The following is a 22403-nucleotide window of genomic DNA, read 5'->3' as shown; positions in this document are numbered from 1 at the left end:
GGGGACCTGACAACGTACATAGTTCACTTGAAAACCGGGGCCTTTCTGGCATGCACCCCACGTATTTCCAAATATGGTAACTCTGGGGTATCCTCCGATTTAAAGTCAATGGCCCTGGTTCCACCAATAGCATCGGCACTTGTCGCTCACAAGAGGCAATGCCCCCCCTTGCAATATTCCAGAAGCAAGCACAGCGAAACTTTGACAGGGCGAATGTTAATTTCCGATGCTGAACGCAAGGCGGAGTATGCATGCTGAAGTCAGTGGACCGACTTACCAAGCTATTCACAAACGGCCCGCAAAGGGGGAATCGTGGCCATCACCGCTGTTGTGTGCGAAGTTTCCACCACTCACGGCACGATGGGATTGTAATATGGTCAACGTGTAAGGGCCTGGTACGGGACCTTGATGAAAAAATGTGTCTGGAAGCTTCAGGAGGTGGTTGAATAAATAGATGCCTGTCTGTCCGCTGATCGACATATCAATTTCCAGTGACTCGAGCTCCCAGCAATATCAAACGCTATCCGCCCTGCACTGCGGGTCTTTCTTTGTGTGACCATCCACTCGGCTCACCGCCAGAGCCATGATCTTCAAGCGTCTCTTAGCTGGCGCGGCTGCCTTGATCGGCTCCGTTGCCGCCTACGCCAACCCCGGGTCCTGCTCCGGTGCGTGCTGGGCTCACGACCCGGCCGTCATCCAGCGCACGAGCGACGGCGTATATTTCCGCTTCAACACGGGCAGCAAAATCGGCATCTGGAAGTCCAGTGCGCTGGAAGGTCCCTGGACCTACCAAGGTGCTGCTATCCCGGCCGGCAGCAGTATCGATCTGGATGGTAACGATGATCTATGGGTACGTTTTGTAAACTTCTAAGGGAGTGAAGACTAGCGCCTGTTTTTCTTTTCGTCCTGAGCATAACTGCTTTGAATACAAAGCATTGCTTTTCTGCGAGATGAGGCTTGGTAAATTTGGGGGCTAACGGAAGTTCGTCGTGACAGGCACCGGATGTTCACAAGGTCGGCGATACCTACATCCTTTACTACGCCGTCTCAACCTTTGGTTCGCAGAACTCGGCTATCGGTAAGTGTCCCCCTCCTCTTTGATATTCGCGTACCACACACAATCTCTCATTTTAAGGGCATCACGTCATTCTCCGACTTACTGACAAATTACCCGCTACAGGATACGCAACATCCACAACCCTAGAATACGGCTCCTGGACCGATCACGGCGCGACGGGCATCTCCTCCTCATCATCCAAGGCCTACAACGCCATCGACCCGAACCTGGTCGCCGTGGGCTCGAGCTACTACATGAACTTCGGGTCCTTCTGGGGGGACATCTACCAGGCGCCAATGGCGTCCAACGCGCACACGGCGGCCTCGTCCTCGTACCAGATCGAGTACCAGCCCTCGGGGAGCCACGCGTCCGAGGGCGCCTTCATGTACTACCGGTCCGGGTACTACTACCTGTTCTGGAGCGAGGGCATCTGCTGCGGGTACGACACGAGCAAGCCGGCGACCGGCGCCGAGTACAAGATCCGCGTGTGCCGCAGCACGAGCGCCACCAGCGGCTTCGTCGACGCCTCCGGCACCAGCTGCACCAGCGGCGGCGGCACCACCGTCCTCGCCAGCCACGACTATGTATACGGGCCGGGCGGCCAGGGCGTCTTTGCCGACAGCACACACGGCACTGTGCTCTACTACCACTATGGTGAGTTATTTCTTTCAGGCCGAGACGTTACCAAGGGGGTACAAAATGGCTAATCGGATTTCCTTTTTGAAGCAAACACAAACGTTGGCCTGGGCGATGCGGACTATATCTTTGGTTGGAACGTGGTCAGTTGGTCTGGTGGTTGGCCGACTGTCTAAGCGTAGGCGGATGGTATGCAGATCCCGTGAAAACTGTAGAGCCCTGAGTATGTTGGGCAGTGAAGGATGGTCCTGGACGCTTTCGAGTTCAATTGTATATATTTCGAATGTTAGTTAATATCATCACTGTATATACGCGAGCTGTAGGCACAGAATTTCTGCGAGCTATATGTCCCCGACTCTTCTTCTACAAGGCTGGAGTTGTCCCACTTTATTCCATACAACGGCAATGGCTTCATACGCGGCATGTAAACTCAAATCTAGCAGCTTTTAGCGTTATTCTCTCTATATGATACTAGCGCGAGTATACGAAGGATCTGTTTCAGTTTCCGTGAACTTTCGTGCCAACCAATTGGAATCCCTTCCGCAACGTGTCTCAGTCACGCACGCTCAACGGTATTATGCTTCGGTACTGCTATGATTTCTGGTGGCGAGGTGGAGTTTAGCAAAAGCCTTCTTGGAGAACCCAAACCTATGGGGGTGAGGCGACGTCAATCTACCTGAGCAATATCACTTGGGTAATCTATCTAACGCACTTTAAGCCATGACAGTCAAAACGCTATCTCCAAGACATGGCCACAGTAGTGTGTGGCTATCAAGCCCAGGTCTTCGGCGCTATCGAGACCAATGTGCCTACCGGTAACATTATTACATTCGACAAGTAAAAAGAAGAATCAAGATGTACTGCACTAGCCGCGAATCGAACGCGGGGCCCATCGATGGCAACGATGGATTTTACCACTAAACCACTAGTGCTGAGTAATTTGATATGTCAATTTTGAAGTTAAACATTGTTTATGTTGCTAGATTGAGAAGATTTCTTTTGGACTAGATGATGATATTATGGATGTACAGTTAGGTGGGCGACATTGCAGGAAGCCAGGTGGAGATGGATGGTGGAGCTTGTGAGTCGTGTATAGACTTCATCCACATGCGACTGAGTCGAACACGGCAACCTATGCAAAAGGTGAGTACCAAAAGTCCATGGACGATAGTACGGATTGCGTTTGCGTGGTCATAGGCATATAGATGAAATAGTCTCGAAACAAACCAAGGATAGAACGCAACAAGGCATACTATTATCATCTGCTTGTGACACGATCAGACTCCGTGAGTCTTTGGCTTGCTGTATTTGCTTGATCGCTGGAATACCCCCATTCATGACTCGTCCCCGGCTTCAGTAGGTTCTAAAAAGTATAGCCGTGATACCATCCTAGGAAGTCATCAGCTGGGGTGTACCAGACTAATGCTCCTCCCCTTCCACCGTGCGTAAATCATCGATATCGCGGTAGAAGGATCCGCATCGTCGATTATGAGGCACTACCAAAATTTGCTGAAGAATCTTCCAGCAGTCCTCTGAAGTCAATGTGCTCAAATCTTTGAGTAAAAAGTGCTCCCTATATTCTCCACTCAATATCAACAAGCAGCAGACACTGAGGTTTGAATGTCGAAAAACAGTGAGGCAGCGTTTGATATGTGAATGTGTTTCTGGTTTAGCCATGTAATAGCAGCTCCAGCAGCACAGCTGAAGGGAGTGACCACATAACCGCTGGGAGGTAGGAAATGTCCAGCATCCTTTTGACCACTTCTTGGAGAGATCGCCATGTGTTGTTGTTGTTGTTGTTGTTGTTGTTGTTGTTACGTTTTCGCTGATGTACTTGCGTGGCACGACTTCGGGAAAAGATAAATCGCGGCTTTGGTTATTGTGATCAAGCAGACCAAAATCTTTGCCGAATATGGCGACATCGCGTTTGAAATTGAGGTAAAGCAGGCCACACACGCGTCCGCGCACTGGCATATAACTATGTCCGGGCTGGTAAGCTGTACAAGATGTTAATTTCAGCAAACTTATGGGTCGCTCTCCGGCATGACTTACCATGTATTTTGACCTGAGAATCGAAGAACTTCTTTGCCTTGTCTCGGCTTTCGCTGTTTACCTCAAGAAGGGGCGAGCGAAGGTGCACTGTGGGCAAGACTGAGTTGAATACGCAACTGAAAGGGACCACGCGTCTTGTGGTTTCCGATTCCAGGGCCATGTTCCATATCTCAAGTCGCAACTCAGCCGGAAGGTCTCCAAAAAGTAGAAATTGGGTCGCTTGCTGCAAGTCTCGATCTGTCATTGTGACTTGTGCTCTGGTGTGTGGTTTGTGGTTTTCGTTGTGGTTCGAATAAATAGGAAGTGGGAAGTGGGAACTTTATGTGAAACATAAAGTTCTGAAGTTGTTGATAGGGGCAACTGACTCTGAGTACGGCTTCCATAGCAACAAGAAGATGGCCGGGCGACGGCGCCGAGAATTTACCTAGATAGGCAGAGTTGAATTATAGGCGGACAGACTCTTGATTGTACCCTAATAGATGGCATCTCTCGGGCATCTCTTCAGTACGGGTTACGACTGTAAGAAACTCTACTTGAGGGTATGTTGTATTCCTCATTCGAGCTAACAGTTTTCACAGCAAATCTAGTGAAGCTTATCTACATGCAACCGCATTCATTTGTTTACTAAGATTACGTAAACTCCAAACCTATTCAGGAAGAAATCCTTCCTTTCTATATCTCTGTAACATTATTCAATTATCTCCTCAGACCTCTCTCTACTTATCTGAGGTCTCGATGACAAAGTCGATTATACCGCCATGTTGCGATATCAGCAGCAGACTAAATTACAGATTGATAATCCACGTGTAGTTCAACAATCGTAACAGAGCGTAAGTTGGCATTTCCATTACTACTTAACTCCGCTCCTCTCAAGCGACGTCCATAAGACCATCTAATTCTACGAGGACTTTGTAATATGTAACCGCTCAACTCCTTGGAGAGATTTTGTCACTTTTCCGATCTCTTACTATATCATAATACCAAATCTCCAATACTTTATAAATGTCCCTCTTCCCACTTAATCGAAGTAAATAAAGTTAAGCACCAGTAAGGAAAGTTCTGACACCATCGTGAAACTGTTTGACTAAAATCCTGCGAACATCACACAAGTCACAAACTGCATAACCCCCCCCAAGGTTTCAGCATGTTGTGGTGTAAATCGCCTAAGGTCGGCATCGATTTGGATAGATTGAAGTCTTATGGAGCGGGAGGATCCTGAAGGTCATGACTACGTCGCTGCAAAAGGGGAGCGACTTTGCCTATTGGACGAAACATATCGCGCTGCTTCTTTTGTGCCTGTATCAATGGGGACCAGGAACCACCTGTGGGCTGCAATAAGCTTAGATGTTGTCGGCAGCATGTATCACGAGCCAGTAGGCGTACCTGAGACGCGATCGGATATAACAAAGAGCGAGGACCTCTCGAGGAAGCTTCATGACTGGACTAACAAAAGCAGTAAGTGGAATTAAACGACCTAGGTTAGGTAAATCTCTTTTTTTAATATCAAAAGTACCAGCTAGAAATACAATCAAGTCACGATCCCACCCGAGACTCACAACTGACTCATAATCTCCCCAACAGCCCTGGCCCCATCTTCACCGAAGGAAGCCAGCATGCATCTCTCCGTGAGTCTCGCGTCCACAACGCTCCTCTCGAACATCCTGTTCTCATACTCCCTCACCACATCATCCAGCGTCCTTCCATTACCTCTGACAAACCCAACAATGCCCTCCGCCAACTCGACCGCATCTACCATACCCACATTCACGCCCCGCCCGGCAAACGGAGTCATCAGATGCGCCGCATCGCCAACCAGCGTGACGCCGGGCCTCGACTCCCACCGGAAGCCCACGGGCAGCATGTAGAGATGTCTCAGCAGCGCGCGATCCCGCATCGACAGCACGGCCCTCGTCAGCTCGGGGGCAAAGCCCCTGAACCACTTCCGCAGAAACGCCTCGCGGTTCGCGGGGACCAGCCAGTCCACCTCTCCTTGGGTCTCCGATCCGCGGCCCAAGGCCTGGCCGGGATCCAGGGGGGCAGAGCCGACCTCCCCCGTGCGCACGCAGGCGTAGCACCGCGCGCTCCCGTCGCCGTGGCGCTGGAAGAGCAGGGCGCGGTCGGGGTCGAAGGCGAAACAGCTGCCCTGCCCGACCACTGCCGCGGTGTCCGGATCCCGGTCCAGGTCGGAGATCCAGACGTCGAGGGCTGTGATGCCCGAGAAGTGCGGCTCGGCGCTGCTTAGACACGACGACCGCACCTTGGACCAGGCGCCGTCGGTGCCGACGACGAGGTCGTAATCTTGCCGGGCCGCGGCAGGGGACGACGGCTGGGTATCGAAGCCTACGGTCCACGTCCCCGGCCCCGACGCAGAGGGTGTGATGGAGTCTACGTGCCAATTCCATCTGACCGTCCCCTGGGGTAGCGCGTCGAGGAGGAGCTGTTTCAGGGCCGCTCTATCGATCTCCGGTCTCCCGTGGGCTTCTTCTGCTTCTTGTTGCTCGTCATCATCCCCCGATTCGATCTTGTCCTCGAGCACCTCACCAGGGCCAGGCAGGCCGTCACCCTCAAAGATGACCTCACCGCCGCCATTGAGCAGCCGGATCGCCTCGCCATCGCGCCGGGCGACTTTCAGGAACACGCCCAGCAGGCCGGCGGCCCTGAGGGCCTTCTGGCCTCCGTCGGGATGCAGATCCAGAGTCCCGCCCTGCGAGCGGGCAGAATCAGGGTCATCGCGGTCGAAGATGTCGAATGCGAGGCCGCGGTGGTGTAGTATGGCTGCCAGGGTCAGTCCGACGGGACCGGCACCCAGGATGGCGATCTTGAGCGTCATTATAAGACGGTCAAAATAGGTATATATACTTGGTATTGAAATAAAGGAACCAGGAAGAGTCAAGGAGATGACATGGACAGAGGATACGATGGTACAGGTTCAAATCTTTTGTTATAGGTACTCGGACGGAGTACCGAGAGGCGGGCAGACGTGATGGCAATGTGATCCAGAGCAGCGACTACATGCCCATGACGTGGGCGAATATTCCGTGGAGCCCAGCAAATACCCTGAGCACTTGCATCGCACCGGACGACGTACGAGGCCTGCGCGTGTGCGCTTCGGCAATCCCAAGCGTCAAAGCAAGACAGTGAGGAGCAGACCTCAATTCAAAAGGCTAAATCTCAATATTCCTACTCCAGCGGCCGCGTGTACGGAGTATGCTCCTAGAGGTCCACAATTTCCCGAGGAAGGGACGGTCGGAAAATTGACCTTGTCATGGGCACTTTGAATTCAAAGCAAACAAACAGACAAATCTAGAAGGGCACAAGTTGGCATGACACGGAACGTCCACATCTCTAGTGAACAGAAAGGATTTGAAAACAGTTCAATGCAGTTCGATTGCTTGTGCGTAAATCTATGTGCATGCCATCCCCAGACCCTGTACGCCTTGAACTCATTGCTGGACCAGAACTTGTCAGGGCGTAGACTGGATCAAATGAACGGGGAAAAAAAAATATAAAAAAACATTCGCAATACTTGTGACCTTTCCGTCCATGTCCTAGACAATCTTTCAGATGTCTTTGGTATCATAACATCCTCGACGGGATTTACCAGTTCACCACCAAAAGAATTCCTGCAGAACTCAATTTTCCCTTATGCGACGCCTCAAAGACATATTCTCGTGGTTGGGTATCTTGGCCCAAAAATAAAGACGAATTCACACCATAGGCGCGGCGTGAATTAATGGCTGCCTACCAGCAGCCTGTACCAAGCAAGAACCAGAAAATACAATATGCCAACGCTTTCAATTCTGGAACACAACGCGGTGTAAGATGCCCTTATACGCTCACAATATCACCTTGGTGACTGTAACACCCTGAGACAAACTTGCAATATGATCGTTCGGCGAGTAGCCGTGCGTCACTCTGACATAAAGCTCTCTGCTCGATATAAACAGAGCTAGTAGAGTGTCCTTGCCGCGCTCTAGTCAGCGGCAAAAGTGCAAGCTTATTTGTGTAAACCTTGGTAGGTATGCAATATTAACGCAGTCGGCTTGCTCAGACATGGCTGGTGCCAACACAAACCAGGGAAGGCTTCATTCAGTGACCATGTGGTATGTCTAGTCCATGGAGCCTTCATCATCGTCTTGTTCGATACTCTGAATGGTGGCCGTACTGGGACCGGCATGTGCTTGGCCAGGGCCTCCAGAGACATTGCCTGTGGCTGTGCTGGGCCCTCTGAGACTGGATTCCTGGTGCTGGAATATCGGTAGGTTCTGGATCGTGGGCGTCTCCTGTGTAGGTGTAGTGGATCCAATGACGGGTGCGGGTACCGCGAATGTGTCGAGTGCAACAGCCGGTATGGATACATTAGGATCTGCTTGATGCATGGCAGCATGGCTTCTGGAAGCGTGATCAAACCAGCTACCCTGAGTTGTGTTTAGACCTAGAATCTGTGGTGCTTGTGGTGGCGGAGGTGGCGGAGGAATCGTGTTATTCTGAGGCTCGTCGTTATCTGGGCCGAGGGCAATTTCACTACCATCGCCCATGTCATCATCCTCGACCACATCATTATCCTCGAATCCATCCATGTCCACGTGGGGAACAGGGGCGACTCGCAAGTTCTCATCGCCATTGTGGAACTGGGCGAATTCGGGCTTTGTGTTCAAGAAACGCTTCAGTCCACTGACACCGGGGCCAGAAAAGACACAGAAGACCTGTCGCTGATGGTCTGTGAAGTCAGGTGGGGCTTCACGACAGAAAGCCTCCAGATCGTCGCGCAAGAACGCAGTGACACCAGTCAAGCTGAGATGTGTGAGCTTGGGACAAGCATTTAACAAGCGGATGATGCTCTGTGGAGAAGAAGAGAGGTTAGTTCATAAGTCTTGCAGAAACGTGAACAATATAAGGGTGTACTCACAGGCAAAGTCAAGTTGACGCAGTAGCTCAGGTGAACTCGTTCAAGACTGCTACTACTGTGGTGATAATTGGTCGAGACGTTGCCGTTGGCATCTCTCCGTGACCGAGCTCGCTCGTTGGCCTTAGCAAGAGCATACATGCTGGCGTCAGTGATATTACTGCACTTGACCAAGCCAATACGTTTGAGTTTTGGCAATGTTGCTAGCCTCATGACAGACTCATCGGTGAGATGCTGGCAGCATCCCAGGTCGATGTAGCGGATTCTGTTGCACGCCTGGACGAGTTTCTTAACTGCTTCATCCGTGATATTGCGGCAGTGTCCAAGATGCACGTAGTGGAGATTCTTTCCCAAGCGCGAGATGGCGTAAACAGCGACATCAGTGATGTTTCCGCACTTTGCGAGAACGAGGTTGCGCAGACGGGGGGCAACATCGATGATCCTCTCGACTGCCCGATCGGTAAGGCGAGCGCAGCAAGTCAAGTCCAAGATACGGAGATGCTCGTACATCTTGTTGTAGGGCAGAGACAAGAAGGCCGAGTCGTCGATCAAGTCGCAATTGGCGAGGCGGAGTTCTCGGAGGGACTGACCATTGGCTAGCAGGGCCGTGACAGGCTCATTGCCAATGTTGTGGCACGAGTGAAGATCGATCTCGAGGATATTCGGGCAGTTGTTGGCAAAGGCAAGAACTGCGTCGTCGTTGAGTTGGTTGCAGTCGTTCAGTTTGAGCTGCACATGTCAGTTCATATTTACACGGCGGCAAAACCCAGGGCACGGGATGTGGTGCGAGGTAGACTTACCCTCTTGATGTACCTGCAAGCTTCGGCCAGCTTGATCATACTCTCGTTCGAGATGCGCTTGCAGTTGGTCACGTTCAGTCCCTGTAATCTGGGGCAGTTGTCGGCAATGGCAAAGACAGACTGCTCGGTGATCTTGTCGTCTTGGGAGATATCCAAGGCGAGAAGGTGTGGGCTGTTCTGGACAAGAGCCATGAGTCCAGCATCGGTGAGGTCCTTGCAGTTAGTCAGAGTAAGGCGCTCGACGCGGGTGCATACGGCAAGAGGCATGACGCTTCCGTCATTCACATCATCCGAGAGGGTTGCCAGATTGAGGCGCTTGATAAAGTCGGGATATGTGAAAGTCGGGTTCGGCAGCTGCAGAGTCTGACAGATCATGGTGTGTTTGGGCCATGTGGTACAGGTAGGACGGTGCCAGAGCATCTCTACCACGTTCCTAGCCCATCGCCGCGATACCATCATGCATCGGAACATGTCGGCGGGGGAGCTGAGACGAGAGAAGATGCTGATGAGGATCTCGCTGGGCAGGGTGGCGGCGGGGGGTAGACATTCTTGGTCGTTAACCTGCATGTCTTGTAGGTTGGGCATGACGCCCAGCGACGACTCTGAATCGTTGTTCACGCCGTAGAAGTCGGACTCGTCATTGTCGCGAGGCAGGGGGGAGTTTGTGGACGAGGACGATCGGGAGTCTCTAGTTTCGGCGTCCATGACTACGGCGAGGGGCGACGGCTGTCGCTGTTGTGCTTGTCCTTGTCCTTGTTCTTGTGCCTGAGCCTGTGCCTGTTCCTGTGCCTGTACTTGTCCTTGCCCGTGGTGTTCCATGGTGTTGATGTGCGCTGGGCTTGCCGCGGCCGCAGCTTGCGCAATCTGTGTTTGGCCAGCGATAACGTCAAGAGCAGGAGCGGGAGGTCGCATGCTATTTTTCGAGGTGTATCGAGGTCGATATCGATGGATGCACACGGTCAGCTTCGGGGTGCGGGTGCGGGCTCGGGGGGGCTCAGTCTGAACTGTGACGTGATGGTGCTATTCCCAACCCAGAGGTGGAACGGAACAAAAGCAGACTGGAGCCGAAAGGCCCTGGCGGTATGGTAGGTGTGTGCCTCAGAGGCGACGTCCAGGTCCCTGGTGATGGTGTCGCCGACGATGGGTTTGGAATCGCCCGCCGAGGATTTCTTGTTGATGGTGTTGTTACTCTGGATTTAGGTTGAAATGTGGTGGTGATTGACCCGGGCTGAACTGGACGAAATCAAATCAAATCGAATCAAATCAAATGGATCCAGGGAGAGGACCCGGAGTTTGGGTTCAACTTTGGGTGACGGGCTGGGGCTGGGGTCTCTCTTGATCTTGGTCTTGGTCTCGGGACGCGTGGGGTTCTAGAAGTGCTTAGGTGAATATACTGGCTAAGATCACAGAGAGCCCAGAGGTAGAGGTCACTACGGATACGGGATATACTGGTGCTGATGCAGATTGCTGATGCAGATGCTGATACTCGAGGAGGCGCAAAAGTAAACCCCGCTAAGGCTTAACGCTCCTCTTCTGCTGCTTAGCTGTGTTTTAGTGCTGAGGACCTCCTGAAACAAACCAAACCCTGCTACTGCACGCCAGCACCAGACATAGCACAGCTATTTGGCGAATTGGTTTCAAGCATCAAATTTGCTGGCAATCCGATCTGGTCTGATCCGGTCACAGGTGTAGGTGTCTCGCCAACATGAACAGCATATGAGTAATAGGTACAAGATGATGATGATGATGATGATGATGAAGAAGAAGCAGAAGAAGAAGAAAAACGGATTGCTTCTTGTTGTTGACTTTTTGGAGGGTTTGTTGACCCCTCCTTCAAGCCTCGATGGAGTATTGGCAAATCAGATTACGCTTTTAGGAAATGGAAAACACGGGTTTCCAGACCGTTGATAACTCTAACCACAATATACTTTACTGTGTACCAGCCTTGATGCTAAACTTCTCCAATCCAACTGACATCGACTCTCGCAAGCACGTTCCAAGCACACTGAATTCCCTCCACCAACTACACTTGCCACATCATCTCTTCTGTCCGTCCAGCCTTCGTGATACCGCATCTTGGCTGAGAAGCCCTCCGTGTCTTCCGAGGCCCCCAAAAGTTCTTGCACTATTCTATCACAGCATCCTCACACTTGAGCTGGCCAATGTCTCTTTTTCTTTCTTTTCATGTATATGTATAGTCAGCATCACACCATAGGAATCGAGAGACCACAAAGAGAGGCTGCAGCACGACGCATTCAATTGCTACGAGATTGGTTCAATGTTACCCCGCCATGAATACAGCCTGCTCGGGGGTAGTTGTATAGCAGGTACGCAGGACAGGACATGCCGTAGAAACGGACGCAGATCTCTACGATCTCGTATAGACAGGTTCTACATGGTTACGAAATCGCATCCATTCTTCGTCGGTTCACTCTCCCAACTACCTCATTGCTGAGGTTGTGAAGCCATACATAGTAAGCTCGCCTCTGGTCGTAGATTCAAATAGAGGGGTTGCTGGACAGAACGCGTGTCGATATGCAGACTCGAATCTTCTGCTGGATACTTTACTCCTACTTGTACATACACTACACACCAGTAGATGTCAGACTGCGTGTGTGAACCGTAAGCAAGTCATTTGTAAGCAGCATCATGCACGCCCGGTAAATGCATATGACTGAGACGCGCATACCTCCGTACAGGAGGGATCATCTGTGTCTGCCGAGTTTGCAGGACGAAAACGATGCCCAACCAAGCCCATACCCTCGTTACCTGTCGCAGCCGATCAAGCCCTGTGCCCTTGGGATCTGAGTCACCATGCCAACAATTGAGCCATGCTTATTTTCTTCAATAGTCAAACCTCCAAACATGTATGCTATATGCAGGCTGGACTTCTAAAAATTGCAGAGATTGGGTGTGATGACATGGGCGCTTAAGCTAGCATCCAGCCAGTCATCTGGAGAATCACACTCACACTCCCACTCATACATAGTCGCACTCGCAGTACGGGATCCGCAGTACAGGACGGACCCCTGCTTGTCGTCGACGATAAAGACTGATTGCAGGGTTGATGGCAGCACGGCCTTCCCCACCCTACTGTAATACTTGGCACTTATTATTATTATTAGACTCTTGCCCCAGCTTGCCAGGCTTGCCAGGCAGGCTGAAGAGAGAGACTGACATCAGCGGAACGGGGGCAGACCGCCATCTGACAGTGTCTCTGCCGGGCCGACGCGATTGGCCTCGGATCTCTATCATATCGTTCCATTGAATGACGATATTTCCACCTCTGGCAGCTCTGGTCTGCGAAATAGCTTTAGCAACAGCAGCATCAAACTACCTGCTTCCGAACAAAGCTTTTTGCGGCTTTCTAGAATAGACGACAAATCAGATCTCCTTCGTCTGCCCACGAACCCCAATTGTATCCGTCTTGATCCATGGCAATTCCGTAGCTCCGATACCTTGAACCCTCAACTCGCCGGATTTCGAGCATGATGAAGCTATCACGCCCTTTCGTCCATCCGGACGCTCTCGTGCGCTCCTTACGCCAGACGCCTCGCCCCAGTCTACAGCGACTCCCACAATGCCTCAATGCCCCCCACCAGACACGAACCTTTGTTCGCCGCCAACAGAGGACGTCGCACCGCGCATTTGAAACCTTGAACCTCGATCGCATGCGCACCGATTCATACTCTTACCACGTCAAGCGGCAACGATTCCTTGCAGCTGGCGCCGTTGCTGGCGTGTTGGCGTTTACTTACACCGCGTACCTGCTGTGGAAGGAGGTCTCCAAGCCCGCAAAGTTCGATTCAGGACTTCCCAGCAATGTCGACCCCTTCAATACCGAGGCTGGCAGCAAGCGCAAGACCGTCGTGCATGATAGCGAGGGCAGGGAAATGGTTCCTACGGGCAACAAGACAGTCGAATGGTTCCCCCGCCTACTGAACTTGGATACAGGTGCTGCCGATGGGCAGGAAGCCAAGAATGGAGTCGAGTACACACTTGTTGGTTTGGGTACGAGGACTGTCACTTTCCTCGGCTTCGAGGTCTACGTTGTCGGGTACTATATCGCAACGCCCGACATTGCGGCTATCCAACGTAAACTTGTCAAGGAGATCCACCCAATTGCCACAACGCTGGTGCCCAGCGAACGCGATGAGCTGAAGAGGAAGTTACTGGATCCCGTGGAAGGCGAAAGGCTGTGGCTCGACATTCTTGGAGACGTCAAGCCAAGAAGTGCCATGAGAATTGTCCCCGTCAGGAATACAGATTTTCCTCATTTGCGTGACGGCTTTGTGCGGGCTATCACGGCCCGGTCGCAAGCTCACAAGGAAGAGTACAATGACGAACTATTCGGTTCGGCCATGGCGGAATTCAGGACATTATTCAACCGAGGCAAGGTCCCCGCCAAGGGAGAGTTGATTTTGGTTCGCGACGAGAGGGGTGTCTTGACGATCTTGTACGATGAAGGAAAGCAGCAGAAGCAGAAGACCGAGGACGAAAAGGTCCTCGGCACCCTCGGCCGAGTTGCCGATGAACGTGTCAGCCGCGCACTGTGGATGAACTACCTCGGAGGCAAGGCGGTAGCAAGTGAGCCTGCCAGAAATAACATCGTTGAGGGTATTATGGAGTTCGTCGAGAGGCCTGTGGGCACTGTCGCCGCACAGGTTGTGTAAAAGTTATAGGGTTTGAGATGGCACAAATTCGGTACGCTATTCATGCAGAGAGGGTTTAGACAAGGCCACTCCGTCCTGCGACATTTCTGCTCACCTGTATATTAATGTATGGGACTTGACAACCCATGTACAATATCAGATACACCAGCAACCAGTCCTCTCACCATCGGTTTCAAGCGGTCGTGAGCTAAGGGACTAAAGCGGCAAGTAGCTATGAAGCTGATGATTAGCTTCTTGGATTCGCCGCCATTTGACTTGACTATCACCAAACACCTTAGAAATTCAATCATCCGCGGCACGGTCTTGGTGTTATTTATACCCACAGCATGTAATGCACAAAGGAGTCCCCACTGCAAGTAATTAGAATGAAAACAACAAGCGATGTGGCCCTGGGGTCTACGAAATCTCCTACATCGACATAGAACGTGCTCGTCGAAACGAAGATCTTCCAATTATACCCTTCTCAAGTATGGACAATAATCGAAGGTTTAATATATCAGACAGCTGATGTTCAAATTACAACCGGAAAAGCTTCGCGGCTGCATATGTACCAACAGGGTTTCTCGTATTTCCATGCAGCGATCGTGGATAAGCCACGGAGCTGCAGGTCTTCGACGTATCAGCGCTGCAGCTTAACTCCAGCAGCGTGGGTAATCGAAAAGAACCCAGGAACCCCCCTCTCAGGCTGCACGGCTTTGAGCCAAAGGAACCTTCTACAGTGGATCCAGGACGCACGGTATACTGCAGAACTAAGCCTTGTAAGGTTGGGTTTGCTGTATATTGCTGCTTGGCTCACGAATCGAGGGGGCTCCCGTAATTTTCTTCTTCAATCTTCAGGGCCACATTTTAACGCTGGAGTATATGAACTGTGCCTACTCATGAACATGCCACGATATTCTCGAAGCCGGACAGGTAGGCGATCATGGCCATCGATGCCGTTGGAACCGCAATCAGGCTTTACTGCTTAAATTACCTTGTGTATAGTGCTACTTTGGATTGACGATCTCCGAACTAGCCTTGGTCACCTTCAAACCCGTCTTGGCTCTGCGGTGACGATTATTTGAAATCGTGTATAAGAGTGGTAATTATGGCACACCTTGATTCGTGCCCAATCTAGGGTTGTCCTGCACCGGCCTTCACAGGGCATGACCAGAATCAGACGCTTTGATGAAGCTTTTCGAAGCTCATTCAGAAATCTGGTCCCATACTCTGAAGCCAAATTTTGACTTCTCACGGAGCTTGGTCCTTGCAACGTAACACATGAGCTGATTACCAAGGTCAGCCCTTACAGCTAGAGTGAATCCAGCAACCTGCTCTTTCTTTCGCAGCCTATTGGTGTCGGCTTTTTATTTCAAGAGGGGGCTAAGGGAAATTATCAATGAGACGACCTTGTTTGCGCGGAACAGCTCTGAGCCAGGCGGTCGATATCCACTCACAGATCCATTCAGGTATGACATCACAACACTGGCAGCTTTGGTACATGGGAAAGCATACAGGCGTTTCTCCTGGCTTTCTCCAAAGTAGATTAGACAATCGCTTCGCGCTCGTTCAATTTTTGACCGAGAGTTGCGATCTCACCCGAGCATTGGTATTATTGTTTCTAATAACGCGATCGGTGTCGATTTAAACTATACTTTTAACATGAGCCAAGTCGCTGCCGGTTTATCTATACGGGCGATATATTATATCCGACATCCATGGGGGATCTAGAAGACTTTTCAGATCAAGGGGTCAGGGTTCGCTTTGGCCTACGGCGACGCATACGAACAGCTTCACCAGCTGGTTCACGGGCAGGCCGGGAAACAACGATAAGTGACTTGTGTCGTGTCTTTATCGTATTGCTATCCGTCCAGCTCTGGAGGGCCGGGCTAGGGCAAGTCTAGTTCGAGGAGGATATTTATGTACAATGGCCATGTTCGCTAATACGAGATGCGACGAATCAACCACACTTCAATATAATAATTTGTATACATGATTTAGTTCTACTGACAACTTATCTTTGATCGCACCTCGAGGCTCACTCCGCCCAATAGGTGGGTAAGAAAAGGACAAGCCGTCGATATGTTTGTAGCCCAATCTATGGTAAGATTTGTAAATTATTGAGCGCTATGTTATAAATACATTACCCCATGTACGCAGGGCAGCTATGTATCTATTTATGTATGAATGTACACATCTACATGCTTGTGCTTTTGATCGAAGGGCGTCTTGGCCAGGAAGGTCCATCAACTATCGCGACATGCGGATGAGATGAATTGCTCCGCATCCCGTGAAATCAAGTCCGTTTTGAGCCCCATATTCGGTCATGGAGAACACAGCCTTTATACCAGAGTTCATGCTCGCAGAATTACGGAGGCTTTTGCCGATTCTTTTGTCGGGTGCCTCAAGACACCGATGTGGTCTCGGATTACCCAACGCTTTGATAGAGAGAGCCTTTGTCGCATAAGAAGAGGTCCTTCCTTGAAAACAGAAAACCTTTCTGAGGACCGTGGCAGGCTACCGCGGGCATATAATACGAGTAGTTCTGCAGCTTTGCAGAAAGGCTTGAATAAAGATGAATTTCCCAGTATCGATATTCGACGATGCGGCTATGCAGTCCTGGTTTTGCGTGTCTTGAGCCAACGAAGGACTCGAGATGCTTGACTTTCCGATTGGACGGAACGACTATCTTTCTCAACATTCCGCGTCTTGGTTTCAAGACCCCTGGATTTTATCGTGATTTTCAGATCCAATAGTTCGCGTTCAAGCCACTGCCCCTCAGTGATTCTAGCAGTACAGATATCTCCATTTGGCAGCTCCATTGCAACAACGGTCGGTTCGTCTGGCTTAATAGACCCTACGGCACGTTTCTGATCCTGGCACGCAGCTTCTTGGAACATTTCTGGTGTGATTTCGACTTCAGCCGGGAAGTTGTACAGGTTCCGTATAAGGATAAACTCGATATAGTATGAACGTCGAAAATGGAGTAGCAATGGATATGTAACCGTGCCTTGAGACTCCGCCGCGATGGCAATAATTGCCGTGGTCGAGGCAGACCAAGCACTCTCCAGTATATTCTCAATGTTTACCAAGGCGGATGATCGTTTTGGAATCGACGGTCCAAACCTGTATACAGTTTCTGGTGTTTGGGCTATCGGTCGAAGGCGTAATGTTGGACCGATCTTGTGACCACGCAAATCACCAAGAACCGGTGCTTGTGGGTGAAGAAGGATAGTCTTGTGTACCAACTCATCAAGGTTCAAATGTACTAAATCGAGCATTTAGACAACATGCTAGATATTTGCGAGTCTGACTTACGTTTTTGATGGCCCGAAAGACCTAAGGTTAAGACCCTTGATGCGACATCTTCCTGATCCGGCTGAACAATATACAGTCTACGTCTTAAATGGTAACATCCGTCTTCCAACGATATCAGAATGGCGGGCCGGCTGACCCATGTATTGTCAACATTGGCAAAACAATCGAGTAAACCTAGTCTCAAGGAGTCATAATGCCTGACAGGATATAGGTATAGATGAACTACTAGTCCGTCTGGCGTAAGCTGTATGGCGCTGGGTCCAGGGTCTGGCAAACGTCTCTTAACCAGCGGCACCCCCCGAAAATGGTGCGGCGCTGGCGCCAGGATTGGTACTCCTCGAGAGTGATCTGGTGAAACCGTCAGGGCATCAGCTGCAGACAATGGCCAATCCGCTAAAGTTTCCACCGAAGAGAAGTCGTGATGGTATAAAAGGATCGACTGGTCGTGCGTTCGCTTGAGAATCTCTTCCTGCAGCCTCTGAAACGCCTGCGAACCTTCACCATAGAGCAATGGCATATTTACGTCGAATATCCCCATTAGACAATAGGCTTCGTCTTCGGGCCGGGTAGTTTGACGATAAGCCGCCCATGCCATTCGCTGGCTTACGCTATAACGATCGAGATCAGAAGCACTCCTGCTATGTTTGTCTCTGAGCAGCTCAACGTCAATAGACGTTATACCTGCAATATCAGATGCCAACGACTCTCGGCTGCCTATGAATTTCCAACTCCGATCATAAAATTGCACACTCGGCGGTGCAATGAGCTCCTGTAGCGTCCAGCCCCGACTGAACCAACGAGCGTTGTTACCCAGAACTGGCCAGTCCTTTGCTATTACATCAGAGAGGTAGGCATAACAAACGCTAGATCTCTTGTACCAATGGTACATCGAGTTGATAGCCTCGGATAACTCTGCGCTGCTACTTTTGTCAATACAGCACGAGTCAATCCAAATATACTGATATCCATTGCTGTAGGCCAACTCAGCACTTCGCTTCACTTTCTGCCCGCTTGCTGTTCGTCCCCATTCCGAAGCCGGACTGTTTTGGACATCTGTAAAGAGTACCTCTTCGTGGCCCCAGGTGTGCGATAGAATTGCGTATTTTGGCTTGCCCCTCCCCGGAAAGAACTCAAGTGCGAGTGTTTCTGTATTCAAGAGGCGCATGTTGAAGTGTTTCTGTGCACAGGATATTCTACGATGTCCACGCTCAAGCTGATGTCGCGGAACCAACGCGACAAGGTAATGACCATGAGCCTGGCATGGAAGCTTCAGCAGAAGCGGTGAACTGGCTTTGCAGACGAGCCTGCGATGATCTTGTCAGTTCTGATTGGTTAGCATGTTACTATAGCAGTCTATCCTGATTGTCCAGCGAATTATAAGTATGCAACGTGTAAGCAGGAACGCGTCAGGATCTTGAAAATTGTGGCCCACTTTTCTTCCTTCCCCACAAACTTGAAGTCTCAGATGCGCCTTGAAGTTCCCTTCTAAACATGTTCAGCCACTTCAACCCAATTGAATCTGTTAGATTAGACAAACAGAGTCGATGTATCTTATCTACATACCCATATACAAGAGCAACCATAGTGACGTTCCAATCAGTGGGCAAGTTAGTTCCGTGGTCGGATTTTGCATCACTCGCTCAAACGCGATCAGCTTTTGACAGAACTGTACATGAAGAAAGCATACTGGACGGGGTTTTCCAGTCTCGTTTTACACACGACTCACACGCAGTTTGTGCTCTTACTGAAATAACGGACGGTTGCGTGTATTTTATTCAATTATCAGTCATCCAATGGAGTCCAATTCTGATAATAATAATACGTTGAGCCATCCATATGTATGTTGAGCGAAGTGTATTCTCTCTCTCAAATCGGGCAGACTGGGGATATTACAATTCCCATGATCAATTAATGCATTTGTTCTTATTGACGGTGAAAACACTCACTGCCGGTCACGCTAGTCATTCAGATCCCGATATCTCCGTCCGGCCCTGCCGAGCCAAACCCCGGCGATCCACACGGCGCCAGCCCTGTTTCCCCTTAAGAATAAACGTACCACCACAAATCCCGACGCTTGATTGCCGAAAGAGAAGGCCCTTACATTCATGCCACAGATTGCGCAATGCTTGCCACTGTCCTATTCGGCTCTACCCGGCGGCGTTCATTGGGAACGGATTCGTCGGGCTTGGCCGGTACACGAGCCAGTGGCCGAGAGTGATTGTAATCATTCAAACTGATCAGAGTCAAACCACGAAGCCCTGAGATTTAATTTGTTTGTATGTGGCGTATAATGCTGAAATTATGCTAAAAACCTGTATATATCAGTTCACAACCTGCTTTGCCGCCATTTTCTAGTTCCTCATTTCCAATTGATTGTTACCACCGGAATTATTTCATTGAGATTTAAGGCACAACAAACCTTGAAACCAAATTGAAACTTCAATTTCCTAAGAATTAGACAACCTCCTTATCTTTGTATTTGCTATCGTCTGTCAGCCTGCAAATAATACACAAAACCGTCATTATGAACTCTCAAATTCTCAGAGCTGCGAGACGACTGCCACGAAAGCCACTTCCTCTACCACAGATGCGACACGCTTCCAAACAGTCTCTCTACCGCCAACTGTTCCCTGCGGGTACCCCTTCTCAACCAACAGATTGGTACCGCCTAGCCAGGCATGCATGGAGGACAGCGTCATTGTGAGTAGAATATTCAACGACGAACGGGTCGTCGAGCTGATCTTGCACCCAGATATGCCCCCATGTCAATGGTGTTATTCTGGCCGTATCCTGTATATAAGATTGCTGAAGCATTAGTTTGATTCTTTCAGCGTGGAAGTTGGGCGTTTGTACATATCATTGAATTCTTTATCACATTTAAAACGACACATAAATATACAAGCAAGCATTTCAGATGGTGTTTCTACTTATCCAAAAGTTCAACAGCTCCAAAAAAAAAAAAAAGATGAAAAAAAAAAAAAAGGGTCGCTGAGTTGCCAGTAATAAGTGAGTGATTGGCATCGTAATTTCTATCGTATGGCTGTGATGTTGAGCTCTATTCATCTACTGGTGCTCGGCCTCATGTTTCCGTTTTCGACTTCGTAAAAATAAGCTAACAGCTCGCGAGCATACCTGTTCCTACCAAGGCCATTCTGTGGATATCGGGTGCCATGTATTGACAAGGACGATCGCCGAGTTCCCGAAGTCGATCCGGCGATGTCTAATTTCATACCAAATGATGAAGTCCTTGGAATATATTCGTGAACGACAGCTGTCTCTGCAGTTACTAGAGAATTTTAACATCGGGTGATGAAGCGCCATCATTGATAGGTAGAGTAGGCTAGGCTGGCCTTTTCACTTGACCAGTCAAGCTGCCCCGATCGGGCTCTGCTTAGGTCGAGCTGTGTCGGTTTCTTCTTTATATTCCCACCCGCGGGAGTGGACCTCGCTAATGGTATGAGCATTGTTGAGAACTCTTTTTCCAAAATATTAGTCATAATGGCATGCTTCGACCTAACTCAATGACTACTGTCTCCATGTATACGTAGACCGGCATATGATCTTGAATTGAGCGACAAAGTATTATTAACAATAATAGAGAAGGGGAAGAAGAAAAAAAAGAATTTCCCGGCCTTCCCCGGTACACGTGTCCACCACATTCTTCCTTATAGATATAGCTGTACCGCCCATTTCATACGGAATCTGCCCTTAGTGTTCAATTTCACCTCACCTCGCCGCATTTAAAAAGAAAATGACGATGTTAACATCTCACTGATTAGACAATACCACACTGAAGACAGTCACTTCACCAAATATAGTTCACACAAATGCCTCCACCAGATCTAGATGTGGAGAAGCTACCCTCGCCGGGATTAGAGAAAACACCCGACGCATTAGCCATGTCTACCAAGCGTCTCGCCAATCCTGTGAGATAGTTTTCAGCACCACGACGAGTTCCGGGGAAAGAATTAAGAGCTGAAACATAATACCACAGGGTCCACTAGGCTTCGGAGGCTTTGCGACGGTGCTAATGACGCTCTCGCTTTCCATGATGGGCATTCGTGACGTGTCAAACCAAGCCGTCTTCATCGGAGACCTCTGCTTCATAGCTGGCCTTGGTTTACTCGTCTCTGCCCAGTGGGAGATGGTGAGAGGTAATACGTTTGCATTTACAGTGCTCTCTGCTTTCGGTGAGTAGTCTCCAAACCTAGAGGTGAAAAAGTCAAGACTTTGCCAATGTTATTAAGGACTCTACTATGGCGGATACGGTGTGTTACTAATGCCCTCGATGGGCATTGTCTCTTCGTATGGCGGACAGACTGCAGAGTACCACAATGCGTTTGGATTGTACCTTCTAGGTAAGTAGATAGCTGCTAGAACGCTTGGTCTGTCGTAACTAAGCGGACTAGTCTGGTCGATCCTCAATTTCTTCTTCCTTGTCGCTTCCTTAACAACGTGGGTACCATTCCGAAGTTTCTCGGCAGGGTTGCTACTAAATCCTCCTTCAGCAATGTCGCGAACATCGTCATCTATGCGGGGTTGGAGCTCTCCTACGTTCTCAATTGCGCTTCGCACTTCTCGATCGCCGACGGTAAAGCAGCCGCCAGCCAGAATTTGACGACCGCAGCTGGAGCTTTTGGTTTCCTGGCGTCTTTAGCAGGCTTTTATGTGGTTGCACATGAACTGTGCCAGGACGCGTTGCCTTTTAATGTCCCGTTAGGAGACACATCATTATTCGCTCGAGAACGAAGACTAGGTGTAAAGCGGAACTGAGCTGTTAGTTCATAATAAGTTTTCCCAACGATAAGCACTTTAGTATAAATCTGTGCCAACTGAATGGGTGGAATCGGGATTGTTAGTGAACTTTCAACGCCGTGGAAGTCCGCGGACATCGGGTCCCACTTAACTTCTGGGAGCCAGCGCCAGATGCGGTTAATGAAGTGGTTGCGGATCACCTCTTCTATAGCGAGACATTATGAACG

At 50.0% G+C, this 22403-nt stretch overlaps 8 protein-coding genes and 1 non-coding gene across 9 annotated transcripts; 4 read left to right on the top strand and 5 right to left on the bottom strand.

Moving 5' to 3' along the window:
* Positions 1–583: 583 nt before the first annotated feature.
* Positions 584–1869, top strand: BKA67DRAFT_591314 (glycoside hydrolase, family 43; the record flags this gene model as incomplete). Its single annotated transcript, XM_046104697.1, has 4 exons — positions 584–850; positions 997–1078; positions 1181–1711; positions 1784–1869. 4 exons carry the CDS (start codon positions 584–586, stop codon positions 1867–1869), a joined length of 966 nt encoding a protein of 321 aa, XP_045962469.1.
* Positions 1870–2554: 685 nt separating this feature from the next.
* BKA67DRAFT_t48 lies at positions 2555–2625 on the bottom strand. The gene has a single exon. It is a non-coding gene; the product is annotated as a tRNA-Gly (tRNA).
* A 487-nt stretch (positions 2626–3112) lies between these two features.
* On the bottom strand, positions 3113–3989 carry BKA67DRAFT_533394 (uncharacterized protein; the record flags this gene model as incomplete). Its single annotated transcript, XM_046099693.1, has 2 exons — positions 3113–3690; positions 3746–3989. The coding sequence occupies 2 exons, from the start codon at positions 3987–3989 to the stop codon at positions 3113–3115; spliced, it is 822 nt and encodes a 273-aa protein (XP_045962468.1).
* Positions 3990–5248: 1259 nt separating this feature from the next.
* Positions 5249–6575, bottom strand: BKA67DRAFT_533393 (uncharacterized protein; the record flags this gene model as incomplete). The annotated part of the gene is made up of 2 exons (XM_046099692.1): positions 5249–5261; positions 5302–6575. 2 exons carry the CDS (start codon positions 6573–6575, stop codon positions 5249–5251), a joined length of 1287 nt encoding a protein of 428 aa, XP_045962467.1.
* Positions 6576–7554: 979 nt separating this feature from the next.
* Positions 7555–10846, bottom strand: BKA67DRAFT_209184 (uncharacterized protein). The gene is made up of 3 exons (XM_046095474.1): positions 9452–10846; positions 8655–9380; positions 7555–8586 (listed from the first exon to the last, which is right to left on the bottom strand). Exons 1-3 carry the CDS (start codon positions 10361–10363, stop codon positions 7855–7857), a joined length of 2370 nt encoding a protein of 789 aa, XP_045962466.1. The 5' UTR covers positions 10364–10846; the 3' UTR covers positions 7555–7854.
* A 2093-nt stretch (positions 10847–12939) lies between these two features.
* On the top strand, positions 12940–14124 carry BKA67DRAFT_533391 (chalcone-flavanone isomerase-domain-containing protein; the record flags this gene model as incomplete). Its single annotated transcript, XM_046099691.1, has 1 exon — positions 12940–14124. The coding sequence occupies one exon, from the start codon at positions 12940–12942 to the stop codon at positions 14122–14124; it is 1185 nt and encodes a 394-aa protein (XP_045962465.1).
* Positions 14125–16234: 2110 nt separating this feature from the next.
* On the bottom strand, positions 16235–18818 carry BKA67DRAFT_557477 (heterokaryon incompatibility protein-domain-containing protein). The gene is made up of 2 exons (XM_046102262.1): positions 17422–18818; positions 16235–17371 (listed from the first exon to the last, which is right to left on the bottom strand). Exons 1-2 carry the CDS (start codon positions 18584–18586, stop codon positions 16713–16715), a joined length of 1824 nt encoding a protein of 607 aa, XP_045962464.1. The 5' UTR covers positions 18587–18818; the 3' UTR covers positions 16235–16712.
* A 996-nt stretch (positions 18819–19814) lies between these two features.
* On the top strand, positions 19815–20327 carry BKA67DRAFT_209162 (uncharacterized protein). The gene is made up of 2 exons (XM_046095473.1): positions 19815–20121; positions 20174–20327. Exons 1-2 carry the CDS (start codon positions 19946–19948, stop codon positions 20241–20243), a joined length of 246 nt encoding a protein of 81 aa, XP_045962463.1. The 5' UTR covers positions 19815–19945; the 3' UTR covers positions 20244–20327.
* Positions 20328–21074: 747 nt separating this feature from the next.
* Positions 21075–22194, top strand: BKA67DRAFT_674071 (GPR1/FUN34/yaaH family-domain-containing protein; the record flags this gene model as incomplete). The annotated part of the gene is made up of 5 exons (XM_046108749.1): positions 21075–21347; positions 21416–21611; positions 21669–21779; positions 21831–21876; positions 21930–22194. The coding sequence occupies exons 1-5, from the start codon at positions 21249–21251 to the stop codon at positions 22192–22194; spliced, it is 717 nt and encodes a 238-aa protein (XP_045962462.1). The 5' UTR covers positions 21075–21248.
* Positions 22195–22403: the final 209 nt, after the last annotated feature.

The sequence above is a fragment of the Truncatella angustata genome (genome assembly GCF_020726525.1).
Source record: "Truncatella angustata strain MPI-SDFR-AT-0073 chromosome Unknown BKA67scaffold_2, whole genome shotgun sequence".
In the NCBI taxonomy this organism is placed as follows: domain Eukaryota; kingdom Fungi; phylum Ascomycota; class Sordariomycetes; order Amphisphaeriales; family Sporocadaceae; genus Truncatella; species Truncatella angustata.
Note: the sequence above shows the minus strand (reverse complement) of the source record. Positions and strands in the feature narration are given on the sequence as shown.